This window comes from Rhinatrema bivittatum, chromosome 4 (genome assembly GCF_901001135.1).
Source record: "Rhinatrema bivittatum chromosome 4, aRhiBiv1.1, whole genome shotgun sequence".
Taxonomy (NCBI): domain Eukaryota; kingdom Metazoa; phylum Chordata; class Amphibia; order Gymnophiona; family Rhinatrematidae; genus Rhinatrema; species Rhinatrema bivittatum.
The window spans coordinates 83,332,694-83,355,056 of NC_042618.1; the positions used below are offsets into that span (position 1 = coordinate 83,332,694).

At 52.8% G+C, this 22,363-nt stretch overlaps 1 protein-coding gene across 3 annotated transcripts in view; it reads left to right on the top strand.

Annotated features, from left to right (window-relative positions):
• Window positions 1-22,363, top strand: part of NEK9 (NIMA related kinase 9) — a 210,486-nt gene that overhangs the window by 8,162 nt on the left and 179,961 nt on the right. For all 3 annotated transcript variants that reach the window (XM_029598406.1, XM_029598407.1, XM_029598408.1), the window contains exons 3-4: window positions 15,307-15,362; window positions 21,578-21,648. In XM_029598406.1, the coding sequence (XP_029454266.1) occupies window positions 15,307-15,362; window positions 21,578-21,648 (127 nt within the window). The remainder of the gene's footprint in view (window positions 1-15,306; window positions 15,363-21,577; window positions 21,649-22,363) is intronic.

Genomic DNA, 22,363 nt, shown 5'->3' on the forward strand with positions numbered 1-22,363 from the left:
CTTATGTCCCTACAAGGGTTTGACCTCTGTCCTCGACTGCTGTGCCTGTCCGTCCAGGCCTTATGTTCCTACAAGTGTTTGACCTCGATTGCTTTGCCTGTTTGTCCAGGCCTTATGTCCCTACGTGGGCTTGACCTCGATTGCTTTGCCTGTTCTTCCAGGCCTTATGTCCCTACGTGGGATTGACTCTATCCTTGACTGCTGTGCCTGCCATCCAGGCCTTATGTCCCTAGGTGGGATTGACTCCATCCTGTATTGCTGTGACTGTTCATCCAGGCCTTATATCCCTACGTGGGCTTGACCTCTGTCCTCGATTGCTTTGTCTGTTTGTCCAGGCCTTATGTCACTACAAGGGTTTGACCTCGATTGCTGTACCTGTCAGTCCAGGCCTTATGTCCCTACAAGGGTTTGACCTCGATTGCTGTGCCTGTTTGTCCAGGCCTTATGTTCCATACAAGTGTTTGACCCTGATTTCTGTGCCTGTCAGTCCAGGCCTTATGTTCCTATGTGGGCTTGACCTCTGTCCTCAACTGCTTTGCCTGTTTGTCCAGGCCTTATGTTCCTACAAGTGTTTGATCTCGATTGCTGTGCCTGTCCGTTCAGGCGTTATGTCTCTAGGTGGGATTGACTCTGTTCTCGACTGCTGTGCCTGTTCGTCCAGGCCTTATGTCCAGTCCTAATGGCTGAACCTTCGTTGCAAAGGGAAACCTGTCTCTAGCAATTCAAACTAGTAATCCTTCACAGTATGGATCCTTAAATAAAACAGTTTTCTTTAGTTTCAGGGCAGAGAAGAGAACTTCCTCCGTCTTGCTTATGAAGTCATGATCTGTTTGCAAATGCTTAAATCCTAACAATTTGTACCATTATACACTCTATGGGCCAACCCATTCCAGGGAGCCCTTTCCTGCTCAAAGGAATGGGAACTCTCCCCATTTTTGCAGCCTATCTCTTACCACCTGTTGACCCATGTTCAGAACAAGAAAAGATCTCCAAGGTACTTAGACTGTGGCAAACACAACACAGTGAGACCATGCTCACAGTGAGACCCTGCTCCAGGTTGCCACGCTTTGAAGGCTCAAAGGAAAGGGAACTCTCCCCGGGTGTAGTCAGCCTGTATCTACCCTCTGACCCATGTTGAACTGCTGTTTACATGGTAACCTCCTCTGCCTTGAAAATTCTCTTTTGTATATCTGCTAACTCTACCAGATTTTAAAAGACCAGCGAGAGCTCACTAGATGCCAATGGAAACACCCCACTCTAGGGGCGAACACATTCTAGGGAGCCCTTTCCTGCACAAAGGAAAGAGAACTCTCCCCGGGTGTAGCCAGCCTGTATTTACCGTCTGCCTCTGTGCCTTGCTGCCATACACCAGATGACTCACTCAACTCCTTATGGTGTTCTGGCCACTATCATGGTCGCTCAGTGTGTTGTTGCTAGTCTTTCTGCTTGCTAAGTATGTTCCTCCTTCATTGTGCTGTAGGATGTCGATGCCACTTGTCTTGCCTCTTTGCCTATCGTGCTGCCTTCGAGGGTTCATGCATCTCTTATCGGTGCTCTCTTTTGAAACTGTGGTGTGTTTTTGATACTCTCGCTACTGCTTTATGCCTCTATTAAAGCACTCTTCTTGCCACTAAAGTACTTTAGGCTATTCATGCCACTTTGCCACTGTCCAAGTACCTTGGAGCTGTTTTGTTGTTCTGATTGCTCCCCAGAAGTTTCATCAAAATTGATAATAAAACCCCAATTCTGCAGCCAAAAATAGGCTGCAAATACTTCCCCCATTGACTTTAATGGGAACAGGAAAACGAATGCACATATCAACGTATTGGGGTGCCATTGTACGAATGCAACGAATGTGTCACCTGACGAATACGTATCCCAAATGCAGCGAAATACTTTCTGGCTGCACATCCCTAGTACGCAGACATGCGAAGACTACTGACAGGGAGCCCTCTTCCGCTACCGCCACACAGGGATCTGCTCCAACAAGGGCCGATTCTCCACGAGGATCCAGCTCGATTCTCTCTTACGGCCATTGAGAGGACTCGCCTGAGGAAGAGCGGATACTCGGGCGCAGTAATTGACACCCTGCTCAGAGCACGCAAGTTCTCCACTTCCCTAACATACATAAGGATTTGGAGAGTATTCGAAGCCTGGTGTGAGGACCACGACATCATCCCAGCTCAGTCAAAATTACTGTGATTTTGGAATTCCTGCAGAACGGCCTACAGAAAGGATTGTCTCTCAACTCCATCAAGGTACAGGTGGCCGCATTGTCATGCTACGGAACCAAGAGTGAGGACGGTAGCCTGGCCTCTCACCCAGATGTCTCCCACTTCCTGAAAGGAGTCAAGCAGATCCGACCACCCCTAAAGTGGCCAGTGCCCCTATGGAACCTCAATCTGGTCCTAGACTTCTTAGCAGGACCCTCCTTCAGATCTCTTCGCGGCCTATCTTTCCGACTATTAACATTGAAGACAGCTTTCCTGGTGGCAGTCTGTTCAGCCTTTCGTATCTCCGAGCTACAAGCACTGTCCTGCCGGGAGCCGTTCCTCAGAATTACCCCCCCCCCCCCCCCCCCCGGAGATTCTAGGCCTCGTTTTTCTCCAGAGTTTGTGCTTTTAATGCACAAATCCTATCTAGCCAATTTACAGGAGGAGGCGGATCCCCCTCCCCCCGGTCCCCCTCCCCCAAAGATTCCTCGGATTGCCGCACCGCCCGTGCCCGCGGTGCCGGATGCTCAGGAGTCCGTTCAGATGTGGGTGGTCCCGGGGGTCCCCCCTCCCCTGGATTCCCCCACTCCCTTGATTATCCCGGACCAAGATCAGGACCCAGATTTTGTTGAAACTGCCCCCCCCCCCCCCCCCCCCCAGGGGGGTGATGACCCCCATGTTCTCAGTCTGTGTTCCAGAGGGAGGAACTGGAGCCACTCATCCTTTTATCACTCAGAAGCTGGGGATCAAGTGCCCCGCAGCAGATGAGTTCTCGGCCGCGATACCGGCTTGCGCAGACCTGGTCCTGGCGGGGCTCAGGGCTCTTCCATGCTCCTTCCCTTTCATCCAATGCATAGGCTGATGCTCCTCCGGGAGTGAGAGGGCCATGGAAAAGTTCTGTCCTCTCCTGGAGGAGTGTTTTAGACATGCTGAAAATTCCCAAGGTGGATTCTTCTGTGTCTGCAGTCACTAAGCACACCATCATCCCGGTGATGGGTGCTACAGCCCTGAGGGATGTTCAAGACCGCAAACTAGAATTTCATCTCAAGCGCATCTTCGAAGTCTTGGCCTTGGGTGTTCAGGCGTCGATCTGCAGCAGTCTCATGCAGCGGGCAAGGCTTAGGTGGGCAGCGGGCAAGGCTTAGGTGGGTTCAACAATTGCTCAGCACCCAGGACCTCCCGTCTGCAGAGACAGAGCAGGCTGAAAGGTTGGAGGGAGCTATAGCGTATGGGGCGGATGCCCTTTACGAATTGTTCCGGGTCCAAGCAAAAGCGATGGCTTCCGCGGTCTCTGCCAGACGGCTTCGCTGGCTCCGTAATTGGGCGGCTGACTCATCTTCCAAGGTGCAGCTGGGCACGCTCCCCTTTAAAGATAAGTTGCTTTTTGGTGAGGACCCGGAGCAGCTTATTAAATCCTTGGGTGAGAACAAGGTTTACAAACTACCTGAGGATCACTCGAAACAGGCGAGAGCCTTCTTCCCTACACGCACCCGATTCAGGGGTCAGCGGAGATATAATCCCAGGGCACGGGGCGCCTTCTCTAGGAGAAATCCCTCCAGAACTCAGTCCTGGTCTCAGTCCTTTCAAGGCCGTTTTGCCTTCCGAGATGGTAATCCACAGTGCCCCGCGACCAAGCCCGCCTCCCAATGAGATTCGGCCGGCCCATTCCTCCGTTCCAAACTTAGGCAGTTGTCTATCCTAGTTCTTGGAAGAATGGGTCAAAATCACGTCGGACCAGTGGGTCCTTGAGATAATCGAGAGAGGCTACGCTTTAGAATTTGCTCGAGACCTGCCGGATCTGTACATGGTCTCCCCATGCGGGCTTCGGAAGCGGGCCGCTGTATGTCAAACTCTCACCAGACTCCAGGGGCTGGGGGCTATAGTCCCGGTTCCTGCGGAGGAACAGGGCACCGGCCAGTATTCTATTTACTTTGTGGTTCCAAAAAAGGACGACTCCTTCCGCCCCATCTTGGACCTCAAGAGAGTCAAACGTGCCCTCAAAGTGCCCCACTTTTGGATGGAAACCCTGAGGGCAGTTATAGCGGCTGTTCATCCCGGAGAATTTCTGGCCTCTCTTGACTTGACGGAGGCTTACCTGCACATACCAATCCATGCCGCACATCAGAGGTATCTCCGATTCCACATCTTGGGACAACACTTACAGTTCCAGGCTCTGCCCTTCGGTCTCACCACAGCACCACGCACGTTTACCAAGGTTATGGTGGTGGTGGCGGCTGCCCTCCAGCGGGAAGGAGTCCCAGTCCACCCTTACCTGGACGATTGGCTAGTGCGAGCCAAGTCAGAGGTCCTATGCAAGCTCACAGTGGACCGTGTTCTTGCTCTTCTCTCGTCCCTGGGATGGATAGTCAATTTTTCTAAGAGCAATCTCCGGCCTTCCCAGGTCTTAGAATTCCTAGGGGCTCGGTTTGATACTCGAGTCGGTAAGGTATTCCTGCCGGACTCTCGTGTGTTCAAGCTGATGGATCAAGTCCACAACTTCCTTTCCATGCCTCTTCCCACGGCGTGGGACAACCTACAGGTCCTGGGGACCATGGCTTCCACTATCGACTTGGTCCCCTGGGCATATGCGTCCTTTACGGAAAGCTTTCCTACCCCGCTGGAAACCGGTGTCAGAACAGTTTCAGACGCCGCTCCCGCTCTCCGTCTCTACCATCAGTGACATACAATGGTGGTTCTCGCTCAAGCACTTCCTGAGAGGAATATCCCTTCAGACTCCACAGTGGATTGTGGTCACGATGGATGCCAGCCTCTCCAGATGGGGAACAGTCTGCCAGTCACAGGCCACGCAGGGATACTGGTTTCCAGCCCAATCCCGCTGGCACATCAATCGCCTGGAGGCTTGGGCGGTCCGTCTGACTCTTCAAGTGTTTCTCCCGCTACTTCGCCGAAGAGCGGTTCGGATACTCTCGGACAACTCTACCATGGTGGCGTATATCAATCGCCAGGGGGGCACCCGGAGTCGCCTGGTGGCCCTCGAGGCCAGTCAGCTCTTCGCATGGGTGGAGCGCCATCTGCAATGCCTGGCAGCTTCTCACATTGCGGGCAAGGAGAATGTTCAAGCCGATTTTCCACACCTGGACCTATTGGCAACCTTGGACAATGCCAAAGCTCCCAGGTTCTTCAGCTGCTGGAGAAAGCATTGCTCGGAAGGGGTAGATGCACTAGTCCTTCCCTGGCCACGCGACGTCCTTCTGTACGTGTTCCCTCCTTGGCCCCTGGTGGAGGATTGAGCTCCACAGAGGTCCGGTCATTCTCGTAGCTCCCGAATGGCCTCGCAGACCATGGTTTGTGGATCTCGTAAACCTGTCGAGATCCACAAACGGCCTTCTTCGTCTCGGTCATCTTCAGTACCTGCTACGGCAGAATGGGTACAATCACACACAATCAGTAAATTCTGTCTAGCGGCCTGGCTTTTGAATGGCGGAGACTGAGAAAGAATGGATATAGGGAGGACGTCATCTCCACTATTCTGTGTGCCTGCAAGACTTCTACTTCCCTCGCCTATGTCCGGGTTTGGAAGGTTTTCGAACTTGTCTGCGCAGAATTGGGTATCTCTGCTCATTCGGCCCCGGTTTCACTAGTTCTTTCTTTTCTCCAGAGAGGTCTTTCTAAGGGTTTATCCTTCGGTTCACTCTGGATACAGGTTTCTGCTTTCTGCTCTCTCTTGGGAAATCTTGAAGGTTACATGGTTGCGTCTCATCCAGATATTGTCCGTTTTCTCAAGGGAGTTAAACATTTGAGGCCGCTGCTGCATTCCACTTGTCCTTCATGGAGCCTTAATTTGGTCCTCCTGGCTCTCTGCTTAGCTCCCTTCGAGTCTCTCTGCCGCTCTGCTTTCAAGGATCTCACACTAAAGGCGGTGTTTTTAGTCTCTATTTGCTCCGCCAGATGGGTGTCGGAGATTCAAGCGTTGTCATGCAGGGAGCCCTTCCTGCGTTTCTCGGACTCGGGGGGGGGGGGTCCTCCCCTCCCCCTCCCCTCCCCTCCCCTCCCCTCCCCTCCCCTCCCCTCCCCTCCCTTAAGACTGTCCTGTCTGTTTGTTTGCCAAAGGTTGTTTCTTTTTTTCATGTCAATCAGGTGGTGGAGCTCCCTGCGTTCTCTCCCGCGGATATTGCAGGTACGGTGGGGGATGATCTATGCCGTCTGGATGTGAAACGCGTCCTCATGCATTATCTTCAGGTAACCAATGATTTCCGAGTCTCGGATTATCTTTTTGTCTTATGGAGTGGGCCCAACCAGGGCAAACAGGCCTCTAAGACTACGATCTCTCGCTGGTTGAAGGAGGCGATCGCGTCGGCCTATATCTGTCAGGGCCGGGAGGTCCCGGAAGGTCTGAAGGCTCATTCCTTGTGTGCTCAAGCTGCTTCTTGGGCGGAGAGTCAATCGGTCTCTGTGCAGGAGATATGCAGGGCAGCTATGTGGAAACCTCTGCATACTTTTGCTCGGCATTACCGCCTTGATGTTCAGGCGCCAGTATTTGGTTCCTTTGGTCAGCAGATACTTTGAGCGGGACTGTCTCGGTCCCACCCTGTTTAGGGAGGTTTTGGTACATCCCATGGTCTGGACTGATCCGGGTATGTACAGGGAAAGGAAAATTAGTTCTTACCTGTTAATTTTCGTTCCTGTAGTACCACGGATCAGTCCAGACACCCTTCCCTGTACTTTCTGCCGCCCGCTCGAAGCTTCTTTCCTCTCTTTGCAGGTTTCAGACTGATTTTTCTTCTATGTTTATAATAAGAGGCACCGGAAGTATCTTTTTGATGATCATGGACATTTATGCAAGAGCGTTTATCTACAGAGTCCATTCAATGTTTGCACTTGTTCAAATTTTTGAGTTCTCTTGTTGTTTGCTAGAGTTCTCTTGTTACTTACTTGATTCCTTACTGTTTATCTTCAGACTTTCTGCTTTGACAATGGTTATACTGAAGGGCTGTAGGGTAGGCTCTGTCCTGATATGGGTTACCCTTTCAGTTTTGGTCTGTCTCCATCTGCTGGACAGCAGGCTCAACCCATGGTCTGGACTGATCCATGGTACTACAGGAACGAAAATTAACAGGTAAGAACTAATTTTCCTTTGGAAGATTGTGTGAGGCTCGGTCTGAACCACTAAAGAGAGCTACGCTTAAAGACTTGGCTTAAAGTGGTTTCCTTGGTTGCTATTTGTTCAGCCAGTAGAACTTCGGAGCTCCAGGCACTGTCATGTTGAGATCTTTTCCTACAGATGTCTGATTCGGGTGTATCTTTTCTGCCTGAGATAGTCTCTGCATTCCATCTTAGTTAGACAGTAGAGCTTTCAGCTTTTATGGATTTGGATTCCTCTACGCCTCATGCGGGGGAGTTTAGGCTCTTAGATTGGAGGCATGCATTATTGAGATATCTAAAGGTCACTTATGATTTCCATAGATTGCATCTCCTCTTTGTAGATCTTATCACCTCTTTGTACTGTGGAATGGTCCAGAGAAGGGAAATAACTCGTCTAAGGCTACGATTATGTGGAGGCTGAAGGAAGGAATCGAGTCGACTTACATTTCTAAAGGGTGCCCGCTGCCAGGGGGTTTAGGGGCGCACTTGACACGTTCTCGGGTGACTTCCTGGGCTGAGTCACATCAGGTGTCTCTGCATGAAACTTGCTGGGTGGCTACTGGGAAGTCATTGCCCACTTTTGCTAGGCGTTGTCATTTGGATGTCAAGGCTCCGGCTTCCATGTGCTTTAGTGAAAGTGTTCTAGGAGCGGAACTCTCCACATCCGACCTGAGTTAAGGGCAGCTTAGGTACGTACATCCAGGAGTCTGATATGATTTGGGTACATACAGGGAAAGGAAAATCTGTTCTTACTTGCTAATTTTTGTTCCTAAAGTACCACAGATCAGTCCAGAGACCCGCCCATTTACTGGGGGGGAGAGTCACTGCTCGTACTGTTGCTTTGCATATAGTGCGGAGTTGTTGGAGGTTTTCAATGCTGGTCGCATTTTCCGTTGTCTTTTTGGGCAACTTAACCTACTTCCGACTTGTTGGAGGGGAGTGAGTTTTCTTAGAAATTTATGGTTGTTGCTATCATCTTGGCTTGGGTACAGGTCAATACTGAGGGGACTGCAGGTGGCACACTGGGTTATGTACAGTGTCAGTGAGACTCTCTCTGTCTCCATCTGCTGGCAGGAATGCAAAACCCAGGAGTCTGGACTGATCTGTGGTACTATAGGAACAAAAATTAACAGGTAAGAATCGATTTTCCACGTGTAGCCAGATGGACTCAGGACCAATGGGTTATGTGCTCCCCTGCTAGCAGATGGAGACAGCCAGATTTCAAAACTGACATCACCTTAGATACACTCCTGTAGTGACCTCAGCCCTCGGTATCTCTCCGTCTCCTAGCAGATGTGGGCATGCTTTCCCTATCAGGATCACTGTCCTCTTTAGAAGAAGGCAAAAATATGGGTTAGACACCAGAAATAGTCCAAATATTTCTTTATTTGAGTGGAGACAAGAATTCGTTTAGACGCCCGACTCGGGCCGAGTTTCGTCCCACTTGGGGCTGCCTCAGGGGCTAAAATGACAAATATAACATATAAATGAATAAACATACATACTCAAATGGTTAAAAATCTAAGGTTACCACAGAATTAAAAGAAACATAAATACCATACATCAAATTGCAAAGATGTTTTTTACCTGTATGCTGATGTTCTCTTTTTAAAATAAAAATTAGGTATTCTTATATTAGACTTCAAATATACGGTAGTCTGGAAATAAATGTATAAAGTGTTATGATATACAAATTCCATGATACACACAGGTTAATATGCCTAAATTATGGGCTCATATTAGGTATTGAATGTATATTTCTAAAATTTTGTTACTTACAAGTTCTATGATACCGACAAATAAATATACATGAGTTCCCTGTACGTACCCGGATCAGTCCAGACACCTGGGTTGTGACTCCGCACCAGCAGATGGAGACAGAGCAAAACTTGACGGGCTCCCTACATATAGTAAGGTGCCACCCACAGCCCCTCAGTCTTTCTCTGTCTCCAGCAGATGGGGCAGGTCCACCCACAGTCTCGGGGATCCTTGGTTGTTTTTGTGGCTCGGGGTAGTCAGGGATCTATTTGTATTTAAGCCTAAGTTGTTAGGGCAGTGTGTGTTTAAAAAAAAAAAAAAAAAAAAAGGAAGAAAGAAGACATGAAGAAGAAGACAGAAGTCTCCCGTCGGGGGAGCCTCCCAGGAGGGTTGGAAGGTCCTGAGAGGACCATCCCCTCCAGGTCGAGGCCGCTGCTGAGGGTCGAGGACCCGGCCTGTGCTGGCAGCAGCGTCAGGGGTGACACCGGGGAGCCCGGTTCACTCACCCCCGCTGGAGCTGAAGACTGCAGGACCACGGCTAGCGGCTAAGTAAAAAAAAAAAACCCAGCGTGTTTAATTTTGGGCCGCCGGCTCTCTCTCCCTCTTCGCCGTCCCTTCGCCGGTCGGGTCGATCGTTCGCGGAGGGGGGGCGCTGGTTGGGGAGCCTGGTCGCCGAGGTGGTCCAGCATGCCGAGGGGGACGACTTGCCGCGCGTGCGGCTCTCCAGGGACGGGGTCTGCTCCGGATGCGTTGCAGGTGGCGAGGGTTCGTCGGAGGTCACCCGGGGGGGTCGATCGCGGGGGGCCCGTTCGCCATCGCGCGCCGGAGCTTCGGAGGCCGTGACCTTTGATCCGTTCCCGCTTAGCGCGGGAACGGACGCCATTTTGTCTACAGTAAGGGAAGCCACGAGGAGGGCACTCCAAGATGGCGCCCAGCCTCCCGCGCTGTCGCCACAGCCCAGGGTTTCGGGGGGAGAGCCCCCAGGGACCCGTGGCTCGGGGAGCCCTTGTGCGGGGGAGGACTCCTCCGGATCGGAGGGCTCGTTTTCGGAGGATTTTTCCCTTTTGATGCAGAAACTGGCGAAATATAAAAAGTCAAGAATAAAGGCTGGGAAGGCTTCAGGGGGCAGGGAAGCACACTCCCAGCCCCGGAAGAGAGCTGCTCGGACCCGGGACGCCCGGGGGGTGCCACGGGAGAAGAGGCAGCCGCGTGGCGACCTGCAGGAGTCGGAGTCAGCGTCCACCGCCTCCTCGGACGAGGAGGCGCTGTTGGGAGCCCCTGAGGGCCAGGAGGGCCACGAAGACGAGGGGCAGGCCCAGCCGGGAGCCGGCAAGGGGCCGCAGGCGGCAGAGGGGGATGACCCCAAGGTCGTCCGCCTGTTTCGTCGGGAGGAACTTTCTCCACTTATCCCAGCCATTCTGGACGAGATCGGCGTGGATCCTCCTCCAGTGGAGTCCAGGCAGGGGGTCAAGATGGATCCGGTGCTGTTGGGCCTGGCGGGCCCTGCACTGGCCTTCCCTTTTCACTTTTCGGCCTCTGATATATTGTTTCGGGAATGGGATACCCTGGAACTGGGGCTGAAGGTGAGTAAGGCTATGGACAAGCTTTATCCCCTCCCAGAGGACGCGCTGGAACTGCTGCGTCTCCCGCGGGTGGACGCGGCGGTGTCAGCAGTTACAAAGAGATCCACCATCCCGGTTACGGGGGCTACTGCCCTCCGTGATATCCAGGATAGGAAGCTGGAGGTGCAATTGAAGAAGATCTTCGAAGTGTCCGCACTGGGAGTGCGGGCAGCCATTTGTAGTACCTTTGCACTGCGAGCGGGGCTCCGGTGGGCCCAGGTACTGCAAGCGAACGCCGACCTCTCCTCGGGGGAGGCTACTCAGGCGGATAACTTGGAGGCGGTGATTGCCTACACCGCCGATGCGATGCACGATTTAATCAGAACATCGGCCAGAGCGATGGTGTCGGCGGTCTCGGCACGTCGTCTCCTTTGGCTTCGCAACTGGGCTGCTGATGGAGCGTCCAAGGCCCACCTGGGGTCCTTACCATTTAAGGGTAAGCTCCTGTTTGGCAAGCAGCTGGACGATCTGATGCAGTTCCTGAGCGAGAACAAGGCTTTTAAGTTGCCGGAGGATAGGCCCAGGCAGCGGTCGTCCTTTTCTGGAAGGAACAGGTTCCGGTCCAACCGCCGTCAGCGGCCGCAGAGGGCGTCGGGGTCGGGCCAGTCCTATCGGTCCGGCTCGGCTAGATCGTCCTCCTGGTCCCAGTCCTTTCGAGGGAAGAAATTCAACAGAACCGGTGGACCCTCGTCCGGCTCGGGGGCCAAGTCGTCCCAATGAAACGAGACGGGTCCATTCCTCGTTGCCCCCAGCCCTCGTACCTTATGTGGGCGCGAGGCTCACCTTGTTTTACGAGGCATGGACCAGAATAACTTCCGACCAGTGGGTCCTCGCTGTGATAAGAGACGGTTACGCGTTAGATTTTGTTCGGCTCCCGGTGGACAAGTTCCTCGTCTCACCCTGCAAGGCCCTCGTCAAGCGCGCCGCTGTCCGGACCACCCTTCGGCGTCTAGTGGACCTGGGCGCAATTACTCCCGTGCCGCAGGATCAGCAGGGCAAGGGAAGGTACTCCATTTACTTCGTGGTCCCAAAGAAGGATGGAGCTTTTCGGCCCATTCTCGATCTAAAGGGCGTCAACCGGTGCCTGCGGGTGCCGCGGTTCAAGATGGAGACGATCCGCTCGGTGATTGCCGCGGTTCGTCCGGGCGAGTTCCTCGCTTCGCTGGACCTTACGGAGGCGTACCTTCACATCGAGATTCAGCCGGCTTATCACCGGTACCTGAGATTCTGCATCCTGGGCGGCCATTACCAGTTCAGGGCTCTTCCCTTCGGCCTCGCCACGGCTCCACGCACTTTCACCAAGGTGATGGTGGTGGTGGCTGCTCAGCTCCGGAGGGAAGGGCTGCTGGTGCATCCTTACTTGGACGATTGGCTCATCCGGGCAAAATCGGAGGCCGAGTGTCGGCAGGCGATTGCCAGGGTCCTACAACTCTTGCGATCGCTCGGTTGGGTGGTCAACTTGTCCAAGAATCATCTGCAGCCTACGCAGCGGTTGGAGTATCTGGGGGCCCTGTTCGACACCGAGAGGGCCATGGTGTCGCTGACTCAGGAGAGAGTGGTCAAGCTCCAGCGACAGGTGCGCCACATTTTGTCCATGCGGTGCCCGCTGGTCTGCGATTACCTGAGGGTCTTGGGTTCCATGGCGTCGACCCTCGCTCTGGTTCCTTGGGCATTCGCTCACCTGCGACCGTTACAATCAGCGTTACTTTCCCGCTGGAAGCCGGTTTCGGAGGAGTTTCATCTCCCGTTGCCTCTCACGCCCTGTGCCAGGGCCAGCCTGCACTGGTGGCTCTCCCGAGATCATCTGTCCTGCGGGGTGTCTCTGGTCATGCCCACCTGGACGGTAGTGACGACGGATGCCAGTCTACTCGGCTGGGGGGCGGTCTGCGGAGGCCGCTCGGTCCAGGGGCAGTGGTCGAGCCAGCAGTCAAGGTGGTCCATCAACCGCTTGGAGACAAGGGCGGTGTCGTTGGCCCTGCAAGCGTTTCTTCCGTGGATACGGGGCCAGGCGGTTCGGGTGCTCTCGGACAACGCAACCACGGTGGCGTATATCAATCGTCAAGGGGGCACGAGGAGCCAGCAAGTGGCGGAGGAGGCACGGCAGCTCATGATCTGGGCGGAGCAACACCTCAGCGGCTTGGCGGCGTCTCACATCACAGGTGTGGACAACGTGCAGGCGGATTTCCTCAGCCGGCATCGGCTGGATCCAGGCGAGTGGGAGCTACCAGACATGGCGTATCGCCTCATCTGTGCCAGGTGGGGAACGCCACGCCTGGACCTGATGGCCACCGCTCACAACGCAAAGGCCCCACGGTTCTTCAGCCGTCGGAGGGAACGGGGCGCAGAGGGAGTCGATGCTCTAGTACTTCCCTGGCCCACGGACGTGTTGATATATGTGTTTCCCCCGTGGCCGCTGATAGGCAAGGTTCTTCGCCGAATCGAGTTACATCCGGCGGACGTGATCCTGGTGGCGCCGGAGTGGCCAAGGCGCCCGTGGTTCGCGGACCTCATTCAGCTGGCGGCGGAGCCTCCGCTTCGGTTTCACGGGGCCGCGTCTCTTCTGCGACAAGGACCCGTCTGTTTGGAGGATGCGGATCACTTTTGTCTCGCGGCATGACTTTTGAAAGGGCGCGCTTAAGGACTAAGGGGTACTCTGAGGCTGTGATTGCTACCTTGTTGAGGGCTCGAAAACAGTCTACGTCCTTAGCCTATATGAGGGTGTGGACGGTTTTTGAGGACTGGTGTAGTACTCATGAGGTGGATCCTGTACGCCCACCGGTGCCGGGGGTCCTCGCTTTTCTTCAAGAGGGCCTCTCGAAGGGGCTGGCCTGGAGTACCTTGAAGGTCCAGATAGCTGCGCTTGGTTGTCTGCGCGGCAAGGTTCGCGGAGTGTCCTTGGCGTGTCATCCGGATGTGGTGCGTTTTCTTCGCGGGGCTAAGCATTTACGCCCTCCGGTACGGAATCCTTGTCCGTCTTGGAATTTGAATTGCGTGCTCTCGGCGCTTGGGGCAGCACCGTTTGAGCCTCTGAAGCGGGCGACGCTGAAAGATCTTACTTTGAAGACCGTGATTCTAGTAGCCATTACGTCTGCTCGTCGGGTCTCGGAGTTGCAGGCCTTGTCCTGTCGGGAACCGTTCTTGCGATTCTCGCAGGGCGGGGTTTCCCTGCGGACTGTGCCGTCCTTTTTGCCTAAGGTGGTGTCCTCGTTTCACTTAAATCAGTCCGTGGACCTTCCAGGTTTTGAGGTCGGGGATCAGATGGACAAGGGGATGAAAGAGTTAAGGAAGCTCGATGTTCGCAGGGTCCTGCTTCGGTATCTGGAGGTTACGAATCCTTTCCGGGTTTCCGACCATCTGTTCGTCCTCTGGTCCGGGCCTCGCCGGGGGTCTGCTGCGTCGCGGGCCACTATTGCGCATTGGCTCAAAGAGGCCATTAGCTCCGCATATCTTCTGCACGGCAAGGTGGCACCTAGGGGGCTTCGTGCTCATTCCACTCGGGCTCAAGCCACGTCCTGGGCCGAGGTTTCTCAGGTGTCCACGCAGGAGATCTGTAGAGCTGCGACGTGGAAGTCCTTGCATACTTTCACTAGGCATTACAGGCTTGATGTCCAGGCGTCTGAAGCGCCGGGGTTTGGAGCGAGTGTCCTCCGAGCGGGACTCTCTGCTTCCCACCCTCGGTAGTTGGCTCTGGTACATCCCAGGTGTCTGGACTGATCCGGGTACGTACAGGGAAAGGAAAATTAGTTCTTACCTGATAATTTTCGTTCCTGTAGTACCACGGATCAGTCCAGGCTCCCGCCCGTCTGTTCGGTACGATGAAGAGAGAGAGAGAGTCCGCTCGTTTGGTTATTTGTACTGCAATTGTTCCAGTTCTTGGCATAAAGCCGCTTGCCTCTGGTCTGATGTTTTCGGTTTTCAGCCAGGGGGTGTTTGAATTGGTTTAAAATGGTTCTAGTTAGTTAGTCGGGCACTGGTTTGCTTTGACAGTTCGTTCGACTGAGGGGCTGTGGGTGGCACCTTACTATATGTAGGGAGCCCGTCAAGTTTTGCTCTGTCTCCATCTGCTGGTGCGGAGTCACAACCCAGGTGTCTGGACTGATCCGTGGTACTACAGGAACGAAAATTATCAGGTAAGAACTAATTTTCCTTTATGGGCACATGTTGAATAATAACTGAAGTACAAATCAGAAGCTTATTATAGCAGCTAAAATATTATAAAATCTTTAACGTCGCTCTATACAAGCTCACCTCTAATCTAACTTTTGGTCAATTTTGACAAAACATCCAATTAGCACAAAATACATAACTTTGATTTGTATTAATTTACAAATACCTAATAAGTGACTTCATGTTACTTGAGGTATTAAAATATTGCATTTAATTACATTGAATAAAACAATGGAACTGCTTTTGAGTGTACATGTATTGCTAACCTCTCTCTCTTTCTTGCTCTTTCTGCCTCATATACACTCTCCTACTACAGCACAGGAGGCCGCACTGCAAACTTCCCTCTCACACAGAATGGATACCGTTTGATCAACAGGGTTTTTATGATATTGAGGATGCCTAGTATCCAACCTCTGAATCTTTTTCTCTCTCTTGCTTTGCAGGAGGAAATCTTTTTGATAAGATTGTGCGTCAGAAAGACATTTTATTTGAGGAAGAGGTAAATCTTATTTATAACATGTTCGCAGTCTAAGACCAAGTCCCTTAAACCTCTACCTGTTATCTTGCATGAGTTGCCTTCCCTGCTTTACATATCCGTTGCCCTTCCTGAGACCAGGGTCCTCCTTCCCACCACCATCCACAGTTTCTGGACAGCCTGAGACAGGGCGTTGTCTACCTAAGATAACTGATGAGGAAGTTCCTGTACATTCTCAGATCATTCCAGATCAGTGGGTTTGTTTCCCTACCAGCAGATGGAGTCAGAGAACAAAATCTTTGGACACTGCTACATAAGAGAGAGAGCTCCCTGCAGTCCCTCAGTATCTCTCTGACTCCAGCAGATGGTACAGATGCAAACCTGCAGTCTGGGGTTTAGTAAAGAAAAAAAGTGTAGTTAGTTTTAGATGAGCTGAGCTGAGATTTTGCTCCCTGATGTGTTAGGCACCGTTGCAGGCCATCCCTCCAGTGGAGCCCGGGGTTAGATACCCCTGACCGTGTTTTGCCTGCACCCTGCTGGAGGGCCTGATAACCAGAGGCTCCTGGTTCCCTCGGCCTCTGAAGCTGTTCCCGGTTTCCTCTGGTCCTGCTGAGGTTGGCTACAGTTTTTTTTTATTTAAAAAAAGAAAAGTGATTTCATCAGAACCTAAGAAGTTCCTCAGGTAGGCCTCTTGTCTTAGTCTGGGCCCGGCCAGGACAAGTGTACACTGCGGCCCGAATAGGAAACCGGTTGGTGTATTGGGCGTGAGGGTCGGCAGCCTGGGGCTCCGGGCGGGTGTGACAGCAGACGCGATTGCTTGCTGAAGGGAGGGGGCTCCCTCAACTCTTTTGGGGGCGCGCTCTGGTTCTTTCCCACGTCCCGCGTGTGAGAGACTCTTTCGGGGCAGGCAGCTGTGGGCCCCAGTGCTTTGGTCCCACTGGTAGGTGGCCAAGTGCGGCTCCTTTTCATCTGTTTCCCACGGTTTTTCACATGGTGCCAAAATCCAAGACGGCCGCCTGCCACGCGTGTGGTGTGGCAGGGGGCAGATTGGATTCGCGCTCTCACTGTGTTAACTGCAGGTTGGGAGAGGAGGGCACCTCGGGAGGGGGCTGCTCACATAGGCTAGGCCTCTGTTTGACCGAGCCTCCTGCCTCTGCCTCGGAAGTCGAGGCTTCTGACCTTGTGGTGCCGGGGGGGGGGGGGGGGGGTGAATTCCCCTCCCCCTCCCCCTTTTCCCCTATGGAGCTGATTTGCGTGCCTCCGGACGACGCTGTTCAGCCCGAGCCCCCTCAGGGGGTGGGGGAGCAGCCTGTGACTTCTCTCCTGAATTCTTCTTCATCAGGCCCTTTTGGCCAATCAAAGATCTGGAATTAAAAGAACAGCGGAGCTGCCGGCAGACCCGTCCAGCGGGGGATCCAAACGTTTTTCGCAGGATCCTAAGGATACCCTGCGGCCCCTGGGTCTCCATCAAGTGAGGAGTGACCCAGCCTCCAGCGGGGTCACTATCGGGGCACTGCAAGGTGGCCCCCCAGACCCGCAGGGGACGGACCCGGGATCTGATCCCTCCCCAGACCTGGGAGATCCTGACACGGATAACCTGACCTTGGATGGAGTCCCAATCCTGGAGGGGGATGACCCTCGAGTTGTCCGGCTGGAGGAGCTGCGCCCATTGATTCCCCAAGTTTTAGAAGAGTTGGCGGTTAAGGTCTTTGAGGAAGAGTCAAATTAGTGAGGGAATCAATCCCGTGCATGATGGTCTGCGAGGACCGACAACTGCCTTTCCTCTGCCCAAGAAGATCAGGAAGTTGGTAACAATGGAGTGGGTATCTCCTGATTCTGGCTTGAAACTGGGCCGAGCGATGGCAAAAATTTACCCCCTCTCTCTGGAGACCTTGGACCTTCTGAAAGTGCCGAGGGTGGATGCTGCTGTTTCGGCAGTCACCAAGAAGACAACAGTCCCAGTGGCTGGGGCAGCTGCTTTGAGAGACATGCAGGAGCGCACACTGGAAATTCAGCCGAAGCGTTTGAGGTCTCTGCTCTCGACCTGAGTGTGGCGGTGTGTGCCAGCACGATGCAGCGTGCCCGTCTGTGTTGGGACCAGAAGGTTGCGGAGGCAGGAGCAGCGGGCAACCTTTTGCCTTTGCAAGCGGCCCGCCCTGAGGCGCAAGTGGCGGATGCTCTCTCTGATTTGGTTTGCACCTCTGCGTGTAGTATGGTTTCCTCTGTGGTGGCTCGCAGGCTTTTATGGTTACAGAACTGATCGGTGGACTTGTCCTCTAAAGCACAGATCTGTAATCTCCCCTTCAAGGAAAAACTCCTGTTTGGGGAGGATTTGGACCAGTTGGTGAAGCTATTGGGGGAGACTAAGGGCAATAGGTTGCCAGATGATAGGAAACAGAATAAGAAGATTTTTCCTTCTCGAGCTTGTTTTAGGGATCCTCGGCGTTTTCGTTCTGGTAAACCTGTTCCTTCCCCTGGAGGAACAAAGCTCTGGTCGTCTGCAGTCCTTTCATGGAGGTCGTCGGATTCCCAGAGTTGGTACAGGTCAGAGCTCAGGAGGCGGTGAGCCTCTCCAATGAGGCCAAGGGCCCCCACTCCCACATAGAATCTGTAGGAGGCAGGTTATCCAGCTTCTACGAGGAGTGGGAGAAGATTACCTCAGACAGGTGGGTCTTGGAGGTAGTCCAGCACGGTTACACTCTAGATTTCTTCTTTCCAGTTCAGGACGCCTTTGTAGAATCTTGTGTGATTTCTTGCGGCAGGCGAGAGGCCATGTGGACGACTCTCCAGAGGTTACTCGATCTCAACGCCATTTATCCAGTCCCTCCTGTGGAGCAGGGCCAGGGTCGGTACTCTGTGCACTTCATGGTTCCAAAGAAGAAAGGGTCCTTTCGTCCTATCCTCGACTTGCAGAAGGTGAACCGGTACCTACGAGTTCCCAAGTTCCACATGGAAATGCTCCGAACAGTGCTTGTGGCGGTGTGCAAAGGGGAGTTCCTCGTATCCTTAGATCTAATGGAGGCTTATCTGCACATTCCAATCTGGCAGGACCATCAAAGATTCCTGAGGTTTAAGGTTCTGGGTCGGCATTTTCAGTTTTGGGCTCTTCCCTTTGGGCTGGCCACGGCTCCTCGCACGTTCACCAAGGTGATGGTAGTAGTAGCAGCAGCAGCTCTGCGCAAAGAAGGGATCTTGGTGCAGCCATATTTGGACGATTGGCTCATCCGGACGAAGTCTCAGGAGGACTGCGAGAGATCTCTCCAGAGAGTGATGACCACCCTCGGTCTCTTGGTTGGGTCATCAATCTGCAGAAGAGCCCATTGGTGCCCACTCAATGCCTGGTGTACCTAGGAGCGCGGTTCGACACACAAAAGGGCAAGGTCTTCCCGGCGACAGGCAGAGTGCAGAAGTTATAGACTCAGGTGAAAGGCCTTCTTCACTTGATGGTGCCATAGCCTGGGATTATCTCAAAGTCTTGGGCTCCATGACGTCCACATTAGAGCTGATGCCTTGGGCTTTTGCACACTTGAGACCTTTACAGCGTGCTCTGTTGTTCAGGTGGAGTCCTGTTTCGGAGCAGTTTGGGAACCCAGCACAGACTTTCTTGGTGGCTGTTACGTCGCAACCTGGAGAAAGGGGAGGAGTTGGACACCCCCCCCCCCCCCGGCTTGGGTAGCCATCTTGACGGTGCCAACCTCACCGGATGGGGAGCGGTGTGTCACGACAAGACTGCTCAAGGTCTGTGGCAAATGTCAAATCTTGGTCCATCAACAGACTCGAAACCTGGACAGTTTGCCGGGCCCTTCAAGTGTTCCTACCCTTAGTCAGGGGTCGGATGATGTGCGTCTTGTCAGACAACGTGACCACAGTGGCGTATATCAACAGGCAGGGGGAACCAGGAGCCCTGCGGTGGCGTTGGAAGCGCGACATTTGTTCGCCTGGGCAGAGATTCATCTCGGGGGCATTGGTGCATTGCATGTTGCGGGAGTGGAAAACGTGCAAGCAAGACTTCCTTAGCTGACAGTGCTTGGACCCCAGAGAGTGGGAGTTGTCCTCCAAGATGTGGAATCACATTTGCGCCAGATGGGGTTTTCCGCCGTTGGACCTGATGGCGACTCGAGCCAACATGAAAACGGTTTGGTTTTTCAGTCTGAGGGAACATGGATCAGTGGGGCTCGATGCTCTGGTGTGTCCATGGCCCAAGGGATTTCTTATCTATATCTTCCCCCTGTGGCCTCTCAAAAGCCGTGTTCTCATGTGGATAGAGCCGCATCACGGGTCCGTGGTGCTCTTGGTTCCGGAGTGGCCCAGGCATCCCTGATCTGGTATGACTGGCGGAGGATGGCCCTCTTCGTCTGGCTCATCTTCTGTGCCTTCTGCGTCAGGGGCCTATATTCTCGGATCGGGTCGATCACTTCTGTCTCGTGGCTTGGCTTTTGAGAGGTGGAAGTTACGTCTGAAAGGGTATTCCGAGTCTGTAATTTCCACTCTTCTTCTGGCATACGTCGATGGCGTATGCCAGGATTTGGCAAGTGTTTGAAGGTTGGTGCTTGCAGAGGAACCTGAGCCCCGTGGCTGTGGGGGTGTCCCAGATTTTGGATTTCCTGCAGCAGGGATTAGCTAAGGGCTTAGCCTTTAACTCGCTTCAAGTTCAGATAGCTGCTTTGGGAGCCATCCGAGATGTTGCTCAGGGTCAAAAGCTGACGACACATCTGGATGATATCAAGTTTCTTAGAGGAGCGAAGTATTTGCGTCCGCCAGTGCGCAAAGTATGCCTGGAATGGAGCTTAAATTTGGTACTCCGCGCTCTATGCAAAGCACAGTTTGAACCGTAGAAGAGGGCTTCATTGAAGGATTTGACTCTGAAGATGGTGTTCCTGGTGGCTATCTGTTTGGCACGGAGGATTGCGGAGTTGCAAGCCTTATCCTGTAAAGACCCTTTCCTGAGAATTTACCAGGACAGGGTATCCTTAAGAACAGTTCCTTCCTTCTTGCCCAAAGTGGTCTCTTCTTTCCATGTCAATCAGACGGTGGAACTTCCAGCTTTTCAGGACTGGTCCTGTGATTCCTCCCAGGAGAGGGAGCGAAATTTGGATGTGCGGCGCGTCCTTCTCTGCTTTCTGGAGGTTTCTAATGCTTTTCGACAGTCAGACCATCTCTGTCTTTTTTGCCGGGGCCAAGAAGGGAGACAAAGCATCGAAAGCTACCATTTCTAGATGGATTTGGGAAGTTATTGCTTCTGCGTACATTTCTAAAGGAAAGCAGGCTCCTGTGGGGTTGAGAGCCCACTCCACAAAGGCACAGGTGGCCTCCTGGGCGGAGTGTCAACTTCTTTCTCCACAGGAGATTTGTAGGGCGGCTGTCTGGTCTTCCCATCACACTTTCACCAGGTTTTATTGTTTGGATGTAGGGCGCAGGAGGAGGCGTCCTTCGGTGAGAGTGTTCTGCGTGCGGGTCTTTCGGAGGCCTGCCCAGAATAAGGTGGCTTGGGTACATTCCACTGGTCTGGAATGATCTGAGTATGTACAGGAAAGGAAAGTTGCTTCTTACCTGCTAATTTTCATTCCTGTAATTCAGCAGATCATTCCAGAGGCCCACCCCCATTCTGACTCCGAAAGACTGTGGAGCTTTTAGTATTCTGAAGGAATGATTAGATTTCTGTTAAACAATAGGGCCGGTGGCTTACCGGTGTATGTTTTGTTGGTTTCGGGCGACCTAGACCTCTAGTTAGTTGGGAGGAATCCAACCTTTGGGGTCAGGTAGCCCTTGGTTGAAGTTTAGTTTCAAGGGCTTGGGTACAGGCCGATACTGAGGGACTGCAGGTGGCGCTCTCGCTTATGTAGCAGTGTCCATAGTTTTTGTTTTGTGACTCCATCTGCTGGTAGGGATACACAGCCCACTGGTCTGGAATGATCTGCTGTATTACAGGAATGAAAATTAGCAGGTAAGAACCAATTTTCCAACCCCCACCTGTAGCCAGCTATGGATGCCCTGTAGCTCTCTGTTCCTGATTCTTCTTTTCTCTAATGAGAAGGTGCATTTGATTGTGCAGAACATAGATTGGTTTGTCTCTTTCTAAAGTAAACTCCTTTTTAGTCTCCTGTGAAGGCTTCTGCTTGATGGAGCCCTTACCAGTTCTGTCTTTTCTCCACATTCAGCTTGTGAGCATCCTGCCTGATCTGTGTAAGCTTAGTTTCCTCTAGGCCACACTCTCACTCACTCTCACTTCTTTTTTGCAGATGGTGGTGTGGTACCTCTTCCAGATTGCTTCGGCTGTCAGCTGTATTCACAAAGCTGGTATCCTACATAGGTGAGTTGGAAATTATAGCAGGGAGAATATCTGGTGTAATGATTTTAAGGCAGGGGTTCTCCACTCAGTCCTTGGGACACATCCTACCAGTTGAGTTTTAAGGATATACACGATGAATATATATGAGGGATTTCCAGCATGGCCTTCATTCTATGTAAATATCTATCAAACATTTTCATTGCGGATATCCCACAAACTCAGCTGGCTGGGTGTGTCCTGAGGACTGGTTTTATAAATATTCATTTGGGGGGAATGGGATGGATAGAGATTGTGAAAGATAACCATAAGAGTGCAATGGAAAAGAGGTATACTAGTGGGATATTTTAATCTGCTGGATGTGAAGTGAAAGACCCCATCTGCAGAATTATTTAAAAGCAGAGAGATCCCCCTCAGAATCCATGAAAAAGGGGTGATAGTGCAACTGATACTTTCCTAGCGTGTAGCCAGATGGACTCAGGACCAGTGGGTTTATGCTCCCCTGCCAGCAGATGGAGATGGAGTCAGGTTTCAAAGCTGATGTCACCCTCGATACACCCCTGCAGTGACCTCAGCCCTTCAGTATTTTTCCGTCTCCAGTAGATGCGGACATGCTTTCCCTATGGGAGTTGTACCTTTTTAAAGAAGAAACTGGAGAAAAGATTGAGCCCTGCTTTCCTGCGGTGATACCTAAAGGTCCAGGCGATAGAACCTGGAGAAGGTGTACAAGGAGGACCAT